This window comes from Schistocerca nitens, chromosome 2 (assembly GCF_023898315.1).
Source record: "Schistocerca nitens isolate TAMUIC-IGC-003100 chromosome 2, iqSchNite1.1, whole genome shotgun sequence".
Taxonomy (NCBI): domain Eukaryota; kingdom Metazoa; phylum Arthropoda; class Insecta; order Orthoptera; family Acrididae; genus Schistocerca; species Schistocerca nitens.
The window spans coordinates 797369516-797389897 of NC_064615.1; the positions used below are offsets into that span (position 1 = coordinate 797369516).

Consider the following 20382-nt stretch of genomic DNA (forward strand, 5'->3'; position numbering starts at 1 on the left):
CTCTCTCTCTCACACACACACACACACACACACACACACACAGACAAAAGGGGAGAAAAACATACATCACTAACACATTGTATCAGTAAGAAGTAGCAAAAACAGTTGTGCAATGTGATAATACTGCATGGTAAAAAAACAATTGTTAACATGAAGGTTCTGATCTGTAATCATTTGGAAGTATAAATTTCTTCAATACTTAACATGATAAAACAAGAAAGAAGTGAAAAAATCATAGTAAAGAACTACTGTGCCATCTACATGCTGCCACTCAGTTTATAATTCTTTGGGTCTTTTGTTTAACTTTAATAGAAAGCATTATAATTCCTACTGCAAATACCAGACTTTATGTTCCCTGTAATTCTTCTCACACACACACACACACACACACACACACACACACACACACACTGCAGCCAGAACATTATGACCACCTACCTCACAGCCAATACGTCCACCTTTGGCACAGTTAACTGTGGTGAGACATCTTGGCACGGAAGCAATGAGCCTTGGTAGATCACTGGAGGGAGCTGACACTGCATCTGCACTCACAAGTCACCTAACCCCCATAAATTCTGGGGAGGGGGCTGATGAGCTCTGACACCACATCCAATAACGTCCCACATGTGTTCGATCAGATTCAGATCTGGTCAGCTGGGGGACCAGCAGCTGAATTGAACTTGCCACTTAGTTATTCGAACCCATCCATCATGCTCCAGGCATTGGAACATGGTACATTACCTTGTTAAAAAATGCCACTCCCATCGGCAAACAATCATTAAGCGGGGATGCATGTAGTCTGCAACCAATGTACAATACCCCTTGGCCATCATGATTCCTTGCATGAGCTCCACGGGACCCATGGATGCCCACGTGAATGTTCCCCAGTGCATAATGGAGCCGCCGTCAGCTTATCTCTGTTCCACAGTACAGGCGTCAAGGAGCTGTTCCCCTAGAAGACAATGGTTTTGCGCCCTCCCAGCATGATGAAGATGGTAACAGGATTCATCAGACCCTGCAACATTCTGCCACTGTGCCAATGTCCAATGCTGATGGTCACATGCCCATTTCAGTTGTAGTTGCCGATGACGTGGTGTAAACATTGGCACTTGCAAGGTTCGTCGGCAGTGGACGGCCATCGTTTAGTGTGTTCGGTGCAATGTGGGTTCACGCACACTTTTTCTCTGTCCGGCATAAAAGTCTGATGTTAGTTCCGCCACAGTTTGCTGCCTGTCCTGTTTCACCACCTAATCCAATGACGCCTGGACGTGGTTTCACCTTGGTTTCACTATGTTTTTAAAATGCTCACCACAGCACTCCTCTAACACCTGACAAATTGTGCAGTTTCCGAAATGCTCATGGCGAGCCTCCGGGCCCTCACAATCGGTTCTCGGTCAAATAAGCCTTCCCCATTCCACACATGGATAGCACACTCACTCATACTACATGCACCATGCATGTGTCTGACTAGCAGTCATTCCTTGCCACCTGGATGGGTCTATATAGATCGGTGGACATAATGTTCTGCTGACAAGTTCAAAACTCACCATATAGCAGAGATGCTGAATCCCAGATAGGCACAACAAGTTAAAAGCTTTCGGCCATTAAGGCCTTCGTCAACAACACACACACACACACACACACACACACACACACACACACACACGATTGCAGTCTCAGGCAACTGAAACCACACTGCCTACATTCCATCCTAGATTTTCCAATGTTTGATAACTTCAAAACTATCATCCAATAAATGCACATTTCCCATAAACCCAAAACTACTATCTGATAACTCCACATTTGCTATTCTATAATGGTCCAATAAATCCTGACAAATTGCTTCCTGTCCGTAAGTCCATTTCTATACATATGGTTCAGGGACCTTGGTTGTTCAATACAAAGTGTCAAATCAAAACACTTTCAGCTGTCTAAATTTCCAGTTATTTTATTTGTGCAACCAGTTTCAGTGCTACATTATGCCATCTTCAGGCCCCCTGACCGACGTGTAGGAAAGAATCCACCTCTCGACCAGTCATGATAGGGAACAGCGTTCAAAGACTGGTGTCCGCAGGTTTGTTCCTCACAAAGTGATTCCTTTAAACATCACTTGCCAATGATCAAAGGGATCACGGTGTTAAGAAGAAATCTGTGGAAACTAGTCAATGAATGCTGGACCGTATTTTGACTGGACCAGAGGTGTGATCCTTCCTACATGTTGGTCATGGGGTCTGAAGAAGGCGTACTGTAGTGCTGAAACCAGTTGCACCAATAAAATACTGGAAATTTAGACAGCTGAAGGTGTTTTGATTCAACCATTTATATTGCTTCCACATGCTGCAGCCTTAACAGAGGTAGATACATTCCGGGAATGTCACACACTCACACAAAGTATTTTAGTCATTTTGGCAAGTGCAGTTTCCCAGTATCTTCACACGTGCCTTTTACAGCACTGCCAGCAATGCATTTTAAGTTACTGTGGTCCATCCTGTACTCCCTATGAGGGAGGGATGGCTAATCATTTGATGGAATATTACAGATTCACAAATCAAGGATAATTACATGTTCGTACACTTTCAGAGACAGAATAGCTTCTCTGCATGGCACACGCAGTCACACTAAATACAAACTGAGATGTCTTCCAATATTAGTAAACTTTTATGCCTTAATAAGAAATAAATGAACAATAAAGGGTAAGTCTAAGAATTCAAAAGTGGCTGAATAATGTATATACTTGACTGTTTCTTTTCAGCCTTACCCATTAACTTTTGTCCTAAACTACAAAACTTTGCAGCGTGTTTAGAAATGCGCGCATCAATAAAAGCAATGTGAAAAGTAAGTGACTTGCTTAGCAATGGAAAGGTTACACTCACACTGATCATATTAAAAATACTTCAAATGAATGCAAACAGGAATAGTTCAATCACTAACTTGTCATTGTTGGAGACAGTTTAGGTTATGAACAACACCTGTACTTGTTGGTCTCCTCCATAAATGTTCCTATACCACGGATTTCAATCTTAGAACTGCTTAACAACAAAAAACTAAAAATATCCTTTTTTCCATACCATATCCTACAGAAAGAAACTGATTTTAATATGTAATAATAACCACACATCGATCACTATCACTGCAATAATTCAAGGGGAACTACATTGTCCTTGAACATTATAAGGCTTTGTTCTATTTCTGAGATCACATCCAACTGGTGGCAACGCTTCATATGAGACATCCAGGTGGTAGACAGCACCATATTGCAAAAAAATATTGGACCGCCACTGCATACGATCTCCTTCACAATCCAATGTAACTTCAATATGCCTTCCCTCACCACTGTAATACCTTCAAAGGGAATGTTGTCGTGATGCATTAAACTTCCTTTTCCAACCCACCAACAGATACCCACACATCTTAATTTAGTCATAGTACAGCCCAACTGGCACAGCAATGAGACGAAAATTTTACAAAAAATGGAAAATATATGGAAGGCAGGAGGGGAGACTGTATACGTAGCTGGTACGCTCTGCTTTTAAGACAGAAAGCATATTTTGTAACAAAACTTTCCTCTCTGTTTGAACAATCATAAACCACAAGCTCAATTTAGGTACATGGATTAAATTTCATCTTTTCCTCCAAAACATTTCCATGCTGCAACTGATATATGATTTGTTATTAACAAGACAATCACATTCATCATGATACAGGTCTCCTAAATAATCACAAAACGTGAACTTGCGAAGGTAGTTCCTCCAAAAAACAATGAACAATTCCTTACCCCTTTGTCAAATTGAGAAAGTTCTGTCGCAAAGACTCTCTCTCACTAGAACCCCCTTGCCACCATCTCCCCCCCCCCCCCTCTTTCTGGTTTTTAATGTTTCAGTGTACCACATTTATGCGAGTATGAGACGACCCTCATTATAAGATGACCCCCATTTTTTCATGAGGCTCCTTTAGAAAAAAAATTTTAACATATTCAGACTAAAACAATTACAAACTGTTTTACTCACTAAGTACCACCTAAAAGTTAGCATTATAACTATACTAAATTTATGCCATTTATTGGTTGTCTTCATTTTGATAAATGGTTTACATTAATTAGCAGACTTTCCTTTTTTACATTTTTTGCTTACTGACCCTCTTGTCTATCTTGTCACTATTTTTAATTCTTCTTCTGTTTGTCGTCATCATCGTCATCCTAATGGTACAGCTGGGAAATTCTTATATGCATCAGAACAAATATTTGGCTGTTTCTTACAAACATGTTCTGATTTCTGAGATTGTGGTTGCCATGGGACCGCAGAACACAGCTGTTTTTATCTGAATACATATCGGTTTTCGCTTCAATACTGATGTGAGAATGTTACAATGTCATCACTTGCTTCGAAAACATATCTTCTGCCCAACGCTCTCTCATTGGCTGCGCAGAATTAGCAGCTAACGCACCCTCTTTCTTTCCCATCATAGTCACGGTGAGCGTCAAAACACTGCAGCATGAAACATGTCACTGAGTCCTACCTTGATTTTTACCGTCCCATGCAGAAATGAATAGTGTTGTTGTTGTTGTTGTGGTCTTCAGTCTGGAGACTGGTTTAATGCGGCCCTTCATGCTACTCTATCCTGTGCAAGATGCTTCATCTCCAAGTAACTACTGCAACCCACATCCTTCTGAATCTGCTTAGCGTATTCATCTCTTGGTTTTCCTCTACGATTTTTACCCTCCACACTGCCCTCCAATACTAAATTGGTGATCCCTTGATGCCTCGGAATGTATCCTACCAACTGATCCCTTCTTCTAGTCAAGTTGTGCCACAGATTCCTCTTCTCCCCAATTCTATTCAATACCTCCTCATTAGTTACGTGATCTACCCATCTAATCTTCAGCATTTTTCTGTAGCACCACATTTTGAAAGCTTCTACTCTCTTCTAGTTTTAACTATTTATCATCCATGTTTCACTTTCATACATGGCTACAATCCATGCAATTACTTTCACAAATGACTTCCTGAAACTTAAATCCATACTCAAAGTAAACAAATTTCTCTTCTTCAGAAATGCTTTCTTTGAGTGAGCCAGTCTGTATTTTCTATCCTCTCCACTTCGACCATCATCAGTTATTTTGCTCCTCAAATAGCAAAACTCACCTACTACTTTAAGTGTCTCACTTTCTAATCTAATTCCCTCAGCACCTGATTTAATCCAACCACATTCCACTGTCCTCATTTTACTTTGGTTGATGTTCATCTTATATCCTCCTTTCAATACACTGTCTATTCTGTTCAACTGCTCTTCCAGGTCCTTCACTGTCTCTGACATTACACTGTCATCGGCAAACCTCAAACTTTTTATTTCTTCTCCATGGATTTTAATTCATACTCCGAATTTTTCTTTTGTTTCCTTCACTGGTTGCTCAATATACAGATTGAATAACATCAGCGAGAAGCTACAACCCTCTCTCATTCCCTTCCATGTCCAGGGACTGGGTGTCGTCGTCATCATTTGTGACAGTGGCTTGATTGGACTGTGTAAAAATTGGGACTGTGTAAAAATTGGGACTGTGTAAAAATTGGGACTGTGTAAAAATTGGGACTGTGTAAAAATTGGGACTGTGTAAAAATTGGGACTGTGTACGGGCGTTGATGACCAGGCAGTTAAACACCCTACAAAATCACCACCACCACCACCACCACCACCACCACCACCACTCTTTCATGTACCTCAATTCATATAACTGCCGTCTGGTTTCTGTACAAATTATAAGTCATGACTTACTAAACTGATAGTTCGGTAATTTTCACACCTACTGACACCTGTTTTCTATGGGATAGGAATTATTACACTCTTCTTGAATTTTGAGGGTATTTCACCAGTCTCATACATCTTGCTGTCATGGCTGGCTCTGCCAAGGCTGTTGGTAGTTCTAATGAAATGTCTACTCCTAGACCCTTGTTTCAAGTTAGGTCTTTCACTGCTCTGTCAAATTCTTCATGCAGTATCATCTCTCTCATGTCACCTTCATCTAAGTTCCATTCCATTTCCATAATATTGCTGTTTAGTACATCTTCCTTTTACTCCTTCCACCTTTCTGCTTTTCTATCTTTGTTTATGACTGGTTTTCCATCTGAGCTCTTGACATTCACACTACTGCTTCTCTTTCCTCGAAAGGTCTGTTTAACTTTCCTGTAGGTGGCATCTATCTTTCCCCTAATGATATATGCTTCTAAATCCTTACATCTGTCCTCTGGCCATTCCTGCTTAGTCATTTTTCATTTCCTGTCAGTCTCAGTTTTAGACATTTGTATTCACTTTCAACTGCTTCATTTACTGCATTTTTTATATTTTCTCCTTTCAACAATTAAATTTTAGATGTCTTGTGCTACCCAGTGGTTTCTACTAGCCTTTGTCTTTTTACCTACTTGATCCTCTGCTGCCTTCACTATTTCATCTCTCCAAGCTGCCCATTCTTCTTCAACTGTATTCCTTTCCCCTGTTCTTGCCAATCGTTCCCTAATGCTCCCTCTGAAACTCTCTACAACCTCTAGTTCTTTCGGTTTATAAAAGTCCCATCTTCTTAAATTCCTGCCTTTTTGCAGTTTCTTCAGTTTTAATCGACAGTTCATAACCAATAGATTGTGGTCAGAGTCCACATCTGCCACTGGATATGTCTTACAATCTAAAACCCGGTTCCTAAATCTCTGTCTTACCATTATATATCTGAAACATTCCAGTGTCTCCAGGCCTTTCACGTATACAACCTTCTTTCATGATTTTTAAACCAAGTGTTAGCTATGATTAAGTTATGCTCTGTGCAAAATTCTACCAGGCAGCTTCCTCTTTCATACCTTACCCCCCCCCCCCTTTCCATATTCACCTACAACTTTTCCTTTTCTTCCTTTTCCTACTATTGAATTCCAGTCCCACATGACTATTAAATTTTAGTCTCCCTTCACTATATGAATAATTTCTTTTATCTCATCACACATTTCTTCAATCTCGTCATTGTCTGCAGAGCTAGTTGGCATATAAATTTGTACTACTGTGGTAGGAGTGGGTTTCGTGTCTATCTTTGCTACAATAATGCATTTGCTATGCTGTTCGCAGTATCTTACCCATGATCCTAGATTTTTATTCATTACTAAACCTACTCCTGCATTACCCCTATTTGATTTTGTATTTATAACCCTGTATTCACCTGATCAAAAGTCTTGTTCCTCCTGCCACCCAACTTCACTAATTACCACTATATCTAACTTTAACCTATCCATTTCCCTTTTTAAATTTTGTAACCTACCTACCTACCTACATGATTAAGGGATCTGACATTCCACACTTCGATCCATAGAACACCAGTTTTATTTCTCCTGATAACAATGCCTTCCTGAGGAGTCCCTGCCTGAATGGGGGACTATTTTACCTCCAGAATGTTTTACCCAAGATGGCGCCACCATCATTTAATCACACAGTAAAGCTGCATGCCCTGGGGAAAAATTACAGCTGTAGTTTCCCCTTGCTTTCAACCTTTCACAGTACCAGCACAGCAAGACCATTTTGGTTAATGTTAGAAGGCCAGGTCGGTCAGTCATCCAGACTGTTGCCCTGCAACTACTGAAGAGGTTGCTGCCCCTCTTCAGGAGCCACATGTTTGTCTGGCCTCTCAACAGATATCCCTCCTTTGTGGTTGCACCTACAGTATGGCTATCTGTATCACTGAGGCACACAAGCCTCCCCACCAGGTCCATGGTTCATGGGGGGAAATGGATACTGTTTTTGTCCAGTTTTAAAGTCAATTCAATTCTGACTACAAACGGCAGTTTAAATGTGGTCCTAAAGTTGGCAACATGACATACTTTGCTGCCTGCTCACTACACCCCTCCCCGCACTTATCTAGTTCTCTGCGAAGTTGGTATCACTGTTCCCCTCCAACCCTTCCATAGTGCTGTGTTTGAGCAACTGTGAAACGGACTGCAATACCTTCTAGGGTGGAAGTCATATGTGACGACGACAACTGCTGGTACTATCTCCACAACTGGATATTGCTGCTTTAACTTATTCTCAAAACAATTACAGTCAGTTTAATTTGAGTGGTTTCATTTGTTGGCATTTCATTGTTGATAAATTTTTCTTCCTGTTTTATCTGAATGTCACCATCACGTTCAAAATCTGATTAAAAGCTGGTAATGTTTTTACCCGGTATCCTAATACCCGAAAATCAATCGAATTTCTCATTTGCAAACCACTTAGTAAATCATTACAGTCTCTCATAATCAAGTAGGATTACTCTGGGTTCAGAATCAAGTAATGTTTTTGAAGGACGACATTTCCAATTTTGAATGTTACCTTTACCTAAAAAGCAACATTAATGTTTGTACACAGTATCCACACATGTACGAGAACTTTTACTGCAAACCTGATCAAATACAAGAACAATTCCTAATATGATAGAATTTAGTACTTTTTGCTCCTGTGTTTCACAAAATTGTCAAATTTTAAGCAGAGCAATAGACTGTTGTAGTGGCTAATTCATAGTTTCTCACGTATCCCTTGCACCAGCATGAAACGAGTCAAATGTCACATGATTGTTCAAGAAATTTCAACACTGTATCATGTGCTTCAGCATATAGGGAAATTTCAAACCTGTTCGAATGCGATTATAGTTTGCCCCAGGGCTGCCTTTCTGAATTCTTCAAAATAAATCTGCATGTGACCTCAATATCCAAAGTTTCATCTTTAAATGATGGACAATCCCTGTACACTCTAACACACTATTAAACAACATAAAAATATTAATCTCGGCAGCAACAGTTTAACCTGCGAATATAAGACAAGCCTGTATTTTCCGAATGACAGATTTGGGGAAAAAACATTGTCCTGTAATATGTTAAATGCAGTAAAGATATGTATAGATCACAACCCTGAACAAAAAGCTATTTAGTGTAGATCCCAACCATGTTGTTGTTGTTGTTGTTGTGGTCTTCAGTCCTGAGACTGGTTTGATGCAGCTCTCCATGCTACTCTATCCTGTGCAAGCTTCTTCATCTCCCAGTACCTACTGCAACCTACATCCTTCTGAATCTGCTTAGTGTATTCATCTCTTGGTCTCCCTCTACGATTTTTACCCTCCACGCTGCCCTCCAATGCTACATTTGTGATCCCTTGATGCCTCAAAACATGTCCTACCAACCGATCCCTTCTTTTAGTCAAGTTGTGCCACAAACTACTCTTCTCCCCAATCCTATTCAATACCTCCTCATTAGTTATGTGATCTACCCATCTAATCTTCAGCATTCTTCTGTAGCACCACATTTCGAAAGCTTCTATTCTCTTCTTGTCCAAACTATTTATCGTCCATGTTTCACTTCCGTACATGGCTACACTCCATACAAATACTTTCAGAAACTACTTCCTGACACTTAAATATATACTCGATGTTAACAAATTTCTCTTCTTCAGAAACGCTTTCCTTGCCATTGCCAGTCTACATTTTATATCCTCTCTACTTCAACCATAATCAGTTATTTTACTCCCTAAATAGCAAAACTCCTTTACTACTTTAAGTGTCTCATTTCCTAATCTAATTCCCTCAGCATCACCCATTTAATTTGACTACATTCCATTATCCTTGTTTTGCTTTTGTTGATGTTCATCTTATATCCTCCTTTCAAGACACTGTCCATTCCGTTCAACTGCTCTTCCAAGTCCTTTGCTGTCTCTGACAGAATTACAATGTCATCGGCGAACCTCAAAGTTTATATTTCTTCTCCATGAATTTTAATACCTACTCCGAATTTTTCTATTGCTTCCTTTACTGCTTGCTCAATATGCAGACTGAATAACATCGGGGAGAGGCTACAACCCTGTCTCACTCCTTTCCCAACCACTGCTTCCCTTTCATGCCCCTGGACTCTTATAACTGCCATCTGGTTTCTGTACAAATTGTAAATAGCCTTTCGCTCCCTGTATTTTACCCCTGCCACCATCAGAATTTGAAAGAGAGTATTCGAGTTAACATTGTCAAAAGCTTTCTCTAAGTCTACAAATGCTAGAAACGTAGGTTTGCCTTTTCTTAATCTTTCTTCTAAGATAAGTCGTGAGGTTAGTATTGCCTCACGTGTTCCAACATTTCTAAGGAATCCAAACTGATCTTCCCCGAGGTCCGCTTCTACCAGTTTTACCATTCGTCTGTAAAGAATTCGCGTTAGTATTTTGCAGCTGTGACTTATTAAACTGATAGTTCGGTAATTTTCACATCTGTGTACACCTGCTTTCTTTGGGATTGGAATTATTATATTCTTCTTGAAGTCTGAGGGTATTTCGCCTGTCTCATACATCTTGCTCACCAGATGGTAGAGTTTTGTCATGACTGGCACTCCCAAGGCCATCAGTAGTTCTAATGGAATGTTGTCTACTCCCGGGGCCTTGTTTCGACTCAGGTCTTTCAGTGCTCTGTCAAACTCTTCACGCAGTATCTTGTCTCCCATTTCGTCTTCATCTACATCCTCTTCCATTTCCATAATATTGTCCTCAAGTACATCGCCCTTGTATAAACCCCCTATATACTCCTTCCACCTTTCTGCCTTCCCTTCTTTGCTTAGAACTGCGTTTCCATCTGAGTTCTTGATATTCATACAAGTGGTTCTCTTCTCTCCAAAGGTCTCTTTAATTTTCCTGTAGGCAGTATCTATCTTACCCCTAGTGAGACAAGCCTCTACATCCTTACATTTGTCCTCTAGCCATCCCTGCTTAGCCATTTTGCACTTCCTGTCGATCTCATTTTTGAGACGTTTGTATTCCTTTTTGCCTGCTTCATTTATTGCATTTTTATATTTTCTCCTTTCATCAATTAAATTCAATATTTCTTCTGTTACCCAAGGATTTCTATTAGCCCTCGTCTTTTTACCTACTTGATCGTCTGCTGCCTTCAGTACTTCATCCCTCAGAGCTACCCATTCTTCTTCTACTGTATTTCTTTCCCCCATTCCTGTCAATTGTTCCCTTACGCTCTCCCTGAAACTCTCTACAACCTCTGGTTCTTTCAGTTTATCCAGGTCACAACTCCTTAAATTCCCACCTTATTGCAGTTTCTTCAGTTTCAATCTGCAGTTCATAACCAATAGATTGTGATCAGAATCCACATCTGCCCCTGGAAATGTCTTACAATTTAACACCTGGTTCCTAAATCTCTGTCTTACCATTATATAATCTATCTGATACCTTTTAGTATCTCCAGGATTCTTCCAGGTATACAACCTTCGTCTATGATTCTTGAACCATGGACCTTGCCATTGGTGGGGAGGCTTGCGTGCCTCAGTGATACAGATGGCCGTACTGTAGGTGCAACCACAACGGAGGGGTATCTGTTGAGAGGCCAGACAAACATGTGGTTCCTGAAGAGGGGCAGCAGCCTTTTCAGTAGTTGCAGGGGCAACAGTCTGGATGATGGACTGATCTGGCCTTGTAACATTAACCAAAACGGCCCTGCTGTGCTGGTACTGCGAACGGCTGAAAGCAAGGGGAAATTACAGCCGTAATTTTTCCCGAGGAAATGCAGCTTTACTGTATGATTAAAAGATGATGGCGTCCTCTTGGGTAAAATATTCCGGAGGTAAAATAGTCCCCCATTCGGATCTCCGGGCGGGGACTACTCAAGAGGACGTCGTTATCAGGATTAAGTCATGCTCTGTGCAAAATTCTACAAGGCGGCTTCCTCTTTCATTTCTTCCCCCCAATCCATATTCTCCTACTATGTTTCCTTCTCTCCCTTTTCCTACTGACGAAATCCCAGTCACCCATGACTATTAAATTTTCGTCTCCCTTCACTACCTGAATAATTTCTTTTATCTCATCATACATTTCATCTATTTCTTCATCATCTGCAGAGCTAGTTGGCATATAAACTTGTACTACTGTAGTAGGCATGGGCTTTGTGTATCTTGGCCACAATAATGCGTTCACTATGCTGTTTGTAGTAGCTAACCCGCACTCCTATTTTTTTATTCACTATTAAACCTACTCCTGCAATACCCCTATTTGATTTTGTATTTATAATCCTGTATTCACCTGACCAAAAGTCTTGTTCCTCCTGCCACCGAACTTCACTAATTCCCACTATATCTAACTTTAACCTATCCATTTCCCTTTATAAATTTTCTAACCTGCCTGCCCGATTAAGGGATCTGACATTCCACGCTCCGATCCGTAGAACGCCAGTTTTCTTTCTCCTGATAACGACGTCCTCTTGAGTAGTTCCCTCCCAGAGATCCGAATGGGGGACTATTTTACCTCCGGAATATTTTACCCAAGAGGACGCCATCATCTTTTAATCATACAGTAAAGCTGCATTTCCTCGGGAAAAATTATGGCTGTAGTTTCCCCTTGCTTTTAGCCGTTCGCAGTACCAGCACAGCAGGGCCGTTTTGGTTAACGTTACAAGGCCAGATCAGTCCATCATCCAGACTGTTGCCCCTGCAACTACTGAAAAGGCTGCTGCCCCTCTTCAGGAACCACATGTTTGTCTGGCCTCTCAACAGATACCCCTCCGTTGTGGTTGCACCTACAGTACGGCCATCTGTATCACTGAGGCACGCAAGCCTCCCCACCAATGCAAGATCCATGGTTCATATCCATCATTAATCGAAGGATCTACTGAATAATCATTTTTAATCAACAACCATTCCCTCTTACTTTACCTCGAAGCAAAGATGATTTAGAGCCTAAACAGTTTTTGATGTCCACTTTCAAAATTGTTAACTTCAGCCATCTAAGAAAATTAGAAACAAATTTTAATGGCTTACCCACTATCAACGAATATCTTTAATCTTTACTTGTTACAAATCATGACAATAATCAGTAAGTTACTCAAATATCTAAGTTTTCTACGATTCAACATATGCAAGAAAGTAATTATTTTGGGCCATAGGAGTTGGAATAGTATTTTGGAGGACAGCGTCATTAAATCTTAAGAAACAAAGTATCATAAGAACCCAAGTGTCTTGTTATTCTGTAGAATCTTGGTCTTAATTTCTTACTCATAAAACCATTTGTGCATGCTGATATTTCAACTGCTTGAAACAATGTCAAGTTAAGGTGAAAAATATTCTGCTAATGGTGAACCATTATTCAGTGACAATGATATGCATGTTATTTCTTAGGCCATAAAGTTTTACTTATGCTACCACTAGGTTCTAAGGCAGGTTTTCTACAGATTTTTGTGGGTTAAACTTCCCTTAAAAGCACAGTATGTTGTTTAATATTTCATATGGGTCAGCAGTGCTTCTTGGCAGCACTTTTTAAGAGTGGATTTGGGCAGGCAATGAGAGGTAAGAAACCAGAAGAATTTTTTGTGACTAAGTTACGAGCTAATGAGTTTCAGTTCTGCAGTAGCTGTGAAAGATTTCAGACTCAAATTTTTCTCAAACACAGTGCACCCCAAGATTTTGCTGCAACGTAAAAGACTAGTTCTCATTAGAAATATGTCTGTCTGCTTATCTCCACTCAGAACCAGTTGTCATGTAGTCAGTTTAATGCCAACGGTATTTCACCTTGACTGCTGCCAAACTACTGTGCAAAATATAAACACAGCAATATGGATCTTATATATTAACTTTGCTACTGAAATGTATTTAAGGTCAAATGAATAAGGAAAGTCACTAATCAAAAAGTTAAAAAGATCCCACTGTGTAAAACTCACTTTTTTCCAGGTATCCTTGCTGAAATATTCGATGCAGAAATTGTAAGATCAAGTTGCTTTCTACCACGAACAGCAAAACCTTTGTCTGCTCTCATTAGTCATTGTAGATGTCAATTCTTTGTTCTAACTAATTAACTTTACCCAACAATGACAGTGCAAAATCATCCAAAGATCTTTCATGAAAGAATAACTAAAACGAAATGTGTTATAAAGCCATCTGCTGTACTTTCTGACAGTAACATAATTCCTCCACTGTTCAACAACTGAGAAACTGTCTTTAGAGTACAAAAATAAGGCAGTCTTGGTGGAGACAACAACTGATACTCTTAACTTACAACTTCAGTTGGGTAGTAGCACAAGTGGACTCAACAACGTATTCTGCACTTAGGACTGAAATTATATTACACAGGGAAATTCATGGTAATGTCATACTTTAAGATTTCATGAACTATGAACAGTGTGCAAATGATGTAGCTCACATTCAAATACCTTGACAAAGTCTCAAACCTTCCTGATACTCGTGATATGTAGATGATACATTTGTAGGGTGGCCCCATTGAATAGAAACATTACCTGTGTTTCTCCAGCATCTGAACTCATTCCATTTGAATATACAGTTCACAATGTAAGTGGAAAAAGATAGCATTTTACGATACCTGGATGTCATGATCAGAAAATAAGCCAATGGAACACTGGGAAATAGTGTCTATTGCAAACCAACTCACACAGAGCTTTGGTTGCAGATCACAAGTTGTCATCACCCTGCAAAATGCAGTAGTATATTACGTTCTTTGATGCATTGAGCACACATGGTCTCAGATGTCGATAGTCTACCTGGTGAGCTACAACACTTAAGAATGGCATTCCAACAGAACAGCTATTCCGATAGATATGCCACACATTCTGTTCCAAGCAATTTCAAAGCAGGGATGTAAATTCAGATGCACAGGCACCCATTGCAATGCTGTTCTTATCCTACTTTGATGGCATGTCTTCAAGAATAGAAAGAATCCTCAAAAGGCATGACATCAAGTGTGTTTTTTGGCCACCAACAGAACTGAGGAATTTATTGTGCTCAGTCAAAGACAACTTTGGCCTTAGGAAATGTGGCATGTATATGATTCCATACTGATATGGAAAATCTTATATTGGGCAGACACTCCAAACTGTACAAGAACATTGCATCGAACATCAGCGGAGCTTTGCCTGGACCTGTGGATTCACACATTTTACGAAAATACTGAAATTTTATCCCCAGCAACATCTTTCTGGGATTTTGTTACTAAGAGAGTGCCATTCATATCTATATGGTGGACTATCTTATCAACAGGGATGCAGGTTTTGAATTAAGTGCTCCCTGGAATCCAGCACTGGCAGCCACTAAATCAAAACAAGGAAAACAAGAACTTCCAATTCATGAGTCAATGCAATGCACTGCTGAGATTTAGTTCAGCTTTTAACCACAGAAGCATCCAGCGGCACAGTCAGTATCCACAGCAAACATATAGAAGACCTTTCTGCAGCTCCCAGCAGGGGGCATTAAATTTCGATGCCACTGCGCGATATTATCAGTCACGTCTTGGAGTAGTGACAGCAGCAACTACCACCACCTGAAGATGACTAGCAGTTGCACCGATTAAATATTGTGGTATTTACACAAACCCAAGAAGAATAACTGCAAGCCTGTTTCCCACATGTGACCTGTTTAATGTTGACAGACAGGTGTATAAGGATCTGTCAAACATCTCTGTGCCAAATGGCTGGATACACATCCTGTTGACAAATGAAATATCGCAAATCATCATCATCATTTCAAGAAAGGAGCATAATCTGTAACATCGCAAAATACATTTTGTAGCTATCACTTTCTCGCAAAAAAGATTCAGGGAACTGTTGGTGATATGACAGAAAAAACATTCACTTCTGGGTAGTGTCTTTCATGAATTTTGCACTCCCCAAATACATTCATTGCATCTATTTCCGTGGAACATCACCCATTCACTAAAAGTGGCAAAAAGTTACCTTCTTTCACATTTAGATGCATCTCATTCATGAATCTCAATGAACAATGGTACTTTGGAACTTCATTAGCACTCTAGTGGTCACATCTGAAAGCTTCAAGATATCCAGTTTAAAGTCAATTTACACCTTAAAGTATAGTCACACGACATTGTGTCCACCTTTTAGAACCAACCTACATTTTATCGATGAAATTCTGTACAAGTATTACATTCAATATGAAGAGAAGTCTACTGCAGGGGGAAAAACTGATCACAGAACATTTTTCCTCAGTAACAGTAGTGTGTTCCAGGAAAAAATATTACCGACTGAAATTCCAAAGAACCTGCAATACCTTTTACATACATCAATATTATTAGTCTTTAAGGAAAGGCATATTGCACAGGCAGAAAGAACTGTGTCAAGAGTAAAATTGTATGACCATACCTGAAAACACCTTGTCCTTACTGCGGATTATCTGATTCTTGTTCCTGATATTAACACAAAGATGAACCATCGCGAGCATGGTTATGTTCATTATTATACTTTGAATAAGTAGTGGTAGTTCATATTGCTTTCCAAACCTGAAAGAGCAGTTGTCCAATCAGATTTTTCTCTACATTCTCACTAACTTTTTGTAATAAGCAATTTACATAAAATCCATGATATCTACAAAGTATAAAATACATTAATTACCCAGCACATAAAGTAACATACACTAGTATTTTAAAAAATGTAAACAATTACAGTGTAATACTGGATATATACAAAAACAAATTGCCTATACATTCTCAAAGGACTCCTTATAACATTTGCTGTAATCATTCCAGATAATCACAGTATTCACTGACCTAATAACTATTTACGGAGAAACAGTAATCACTGTCTATACAGTTCTTCCCATGTCACTACTGAATGAAACTAACATTTGTCACACAGCATCTGTCAGCAGTTCGAAATGGTTTGGTACATTGACACACATTGAAGCATGACATATCAGAAACAAATAAAATGCAGTAAGCAAGTAGTGTTTGGAGAATATCTAGATCTACAGCCATAATTGAGTTTATCTACATCTACAGCCATAATTTGCACACCAGACAGCTGCATGTATCTACATCTATACTCTGCAAACCATCATGAGGTGCACGGCAGAGGGTACGTCCCACTGTATCAAATATTAGGGTTTCTCCTTGTTCTATTCACATATGGAGCACAGGAAGCATGATTGTTTGAATGCCTCTGTGTATTCAGTAATTATTCTAATCTTATCCTCATGATCTCTATATGAGCAATACGTAGGGGGCTGTAGTACACCCCTAGAGTAATCGTTTAAAGCCGGTTCTTGAAACTTGTTAGTTGACCTTCTTGGGATAGTTTACGTCTGTCTTCAAAAGTCTGCCAGTTCAGCTCCTTCAGTACCTCTGTGACGCTCTTCCATGGATTAAATAAACCTGTGATCATTAATGCTGCTCTCCTCTGAATATGTTCAATATCCCCTGTTTGTCATATCTGGTACAGGTGGTGGTAAGGTTTTATGGGACCAAACTGCTGAAGTCATCAGTCCCTAAGCCTACACACTACTTAATCTAACTTAAACTAACTTCTGCTATGGATAACACACACACCCATGCCCGAGGGAGGACTTGAACTTGATGGGGGAAGCCGTACGGACCATGACAAAGCACCTCAGACCACGCGGCTCTCTGGTGCAGGTCCCACACACTTTAGCAATGTTCTAGAAATGGTCACACTAATTTGTAAGCAATCTTTATTTTAGACTGATTGCACTTCCTCACTATTCTAACAATAAAGTAGTCTACCACCTCCTTTATCCACGACTGAACCTATGTGATCATTCCATTTCATATCCCTACATTGTGTTACACCTAGGTATTTATATGAATTAGCCAATTCCAACAGTGAGTCGCTGATAATATAGCAATATTTTACTACGTTTTCTAATTTTGTGAAGTGAAAAATTTTACATTTCTGAACATTTACAGCAAGTTTCCAATCTCTGCAACACGCTGAAATCTAATCAGATCTGACTGAATATGCAGTTTTTTTCAGACAGTACTTCATTATAGAAAACTATCATCTGCAAAAAGCCTGACTTCACTATTAATATTGTCTGCAACATCATTAATATGCAACATGAACAAAAAACCGTCCCAACACTTCCCTGGGGCACACCCAAAGTTACTTCTACATCTGACGATGACTCTCCATCCAAGATAACATGCTGTGTCCTCCCTAACAAAAAGCCCTCAATCCAGTCACAAATTTCACTTGATACTCATATTATCGTACTTTTGTCAACAAGCATAGGAGCAGTAGTGAGTCAAACGCTCTTCCAGGGTGTATACAAGGACAAGGAAAAAAATTCCCCGGGTTTTTCACAGATTTCCCGTTTAAAAATATATTTTCTCCCAGATGAAAACACATTTTTTCCGTGTTATTAACTGACAGTATATTTTCCCTCAGAACTGTAAAACTTATCAATCCTCTGAATGGTTATGTTTTCATACACGGGCGTAGAATTTCCCGGCACTTTAGGAAACTAAACTCAGGGAAGAAAACTCCTTTTGGAAAAATTTTTGATGTGTAGCAACATACATGCTGTATATTTTTACATTACGAAAGTATAAATTCGAATTCCACCAAATACCGCATGTTACTTTCTGAACCATTGTAATCGAGATTGTGATGCGCTTTTGTAAGTCAGTCATAGCTCGTGTCACGCGATCCTACATGCCGATGACAGCGGATATTCAGGCGACACGACACGTGATGTAATCAGCTAATAGCATCATCACTGTTAAGTAGCGCAGATACACAAACAGGAAAAGTTAATGTTTTAAATTAATATACATAGTGTTGCTACAAGAAAATAAAAGCTTTCACATATAATACTGGTCTCTAAGGTTAATAAGCTGCAAGAGAAGCTAAGCTTTCACACACAATGTTGATATTTTTTGCGCGTGTTACACTTCAGGATATATCACACAAATGTGCCAGTAAAATTTTTAGCAGAGTCCAGTGACTTGTCCTCAAAGTTTTCCACAAATAAATTAGCTACCACACAGGAGAGAGAGAGCTTCCCAGAGCACTACATCCATTTGCTCATAATAATGACATGAATGTCTGATGATCTCAGCTCGAAATACTTCTAAATGGCTCATCAAACACTCTGATTTACGAAATTCATTGTACATTCTCGCACATAGTTCAACTTGCGTAAAAGGAAATTCACTTTGAAATTAACACTTTTCAAACCATCATTCGCAATATTTTCCCGTGACCTGTTAGAAACAGGTTTGTTTCAGTAGTCGTCAGTGTGTGCCAGATGACAGGCGCCACCGTCCTTTGGCAGCTGCTATGAAACAGGAAGCCCATATGTTCGGACGTGTAAAATATTAAAATATCTTACATTACGTCATAAAAGAAAAAAGGCATCAGAGGATACTCCAAGAAAATCGGAATTTTGTGAACCATACTAAAATAGCACATTTAAAGTTCATACTTAATAAGCACATTCGTACGTCCAGATTCCCAATGAAGTAGGCCTTGACCTGATATTAAGCTTTTAAGTGTGGGTTTCGGAATGTAAATTTTCTTGGAGTACCAGTACTGTATTAACTCATTTTTGATTCTTTATTATGGCATAACGCCATACATGGTAGATGATGGAAATGCGCACTTAAAATGCAGTGAGCAGTTGAAATTAACCAATAGTGTGGAACTAAGCACTTTGTTTCAAACACATTGACTGCCTCAGTGTAAAAGATTAATAAAAACCAAATTTCTTTAATAAACCGACAAAAATAACTTCATTGTTCTACAAGGCGATTAATGCATGGTTGTCAGAAAAATGGAAATAAACTAAAACCTGAAACTAATAACCTATATTAGCCTTCCGTAATTATGTGAATGTATTTTAATTCATTTGATAGCTCCCAGACCCGTAAATCCATTTTGTTTTCATTTAATGTGAGAGCAGTAAACGAAGAGGAAACAGCAAAATCATTAAATGTAAACACAGGTCACGTGGAGACTACACACTTCCCCACTACAACTCAGACTGCTCTGCGCATCAGCCTCAATACTAAGATAGTGTGCTGGATGCTAGGCGCTTTGTGAAACAAGGTTTTTTTTCTCCTCAAGAATATGAATTTGGCACCCCCCCCCCCCCAATCGATCTGGGTTCATTGCACATGCATGAATCTGGCAAGCTTGGGCGCGGTAGCAAAATTTTTCCCGGTTGCATCTAGCTGCTTGCTGTGACTGCTTACACAGCCAACAGCCACATTTATGTAGCCAGAAACGGGAGAAGGTACCACTCATAAGCCACTCAACTGCGCTTGCACAGAGCCCGCTTGTATCTGCTAAAATGAATCCAAACAGTTGTGACCTCACACTCATTGGAGGCAATTTGTTGTTATGAAGCATTGCATAGTCTTCCAAATACCTTTGACACATTTTGCTGATGGCAAACACTTGTATGAGCACTGCGTTTTGTTCTTGTATGTCGCGCATTTCCTTTTAAATTGAAGTTTCATTTTCGTTTCTCTCTCTCTCTCTCTCTCATTCATGTTTTATTGCTGCAGTATTATTCTGCAATAGCGGGATACAGTAATATCCTTTGTTAGAGTATGAATTCTTACCAGTCAAAATTACAAAAATTTAACTTAAAACTG

At 39.5% G+C, this 20382-nt stretch overlaps 1 protein-coding gene across 3 annotated transcripts in view; it reads right to left on the reverse strand.

The window, feature by feature from the left end:
- The window catches only part of LOC126237052 (solute carrier family 66 member 2), a 72163-nt gene that overhangs the window by 42151 nt on the left and 9630 nt on the right, over positions 1-20382 (reverse strand). For all 3 annotated transcript variants that reach the window (XM_049946828.1, XM_049946829.1, XM_049946827.1), the window contains exon 3: positions 16130-16266. In XM_049946828.1, the coding sequence (XP_049802785.1) occupies positions 16130-16266 (137 nt within the window). The remainder of the gene's footprint in view (positions 1-16129; positions 16267-20382) is intronic.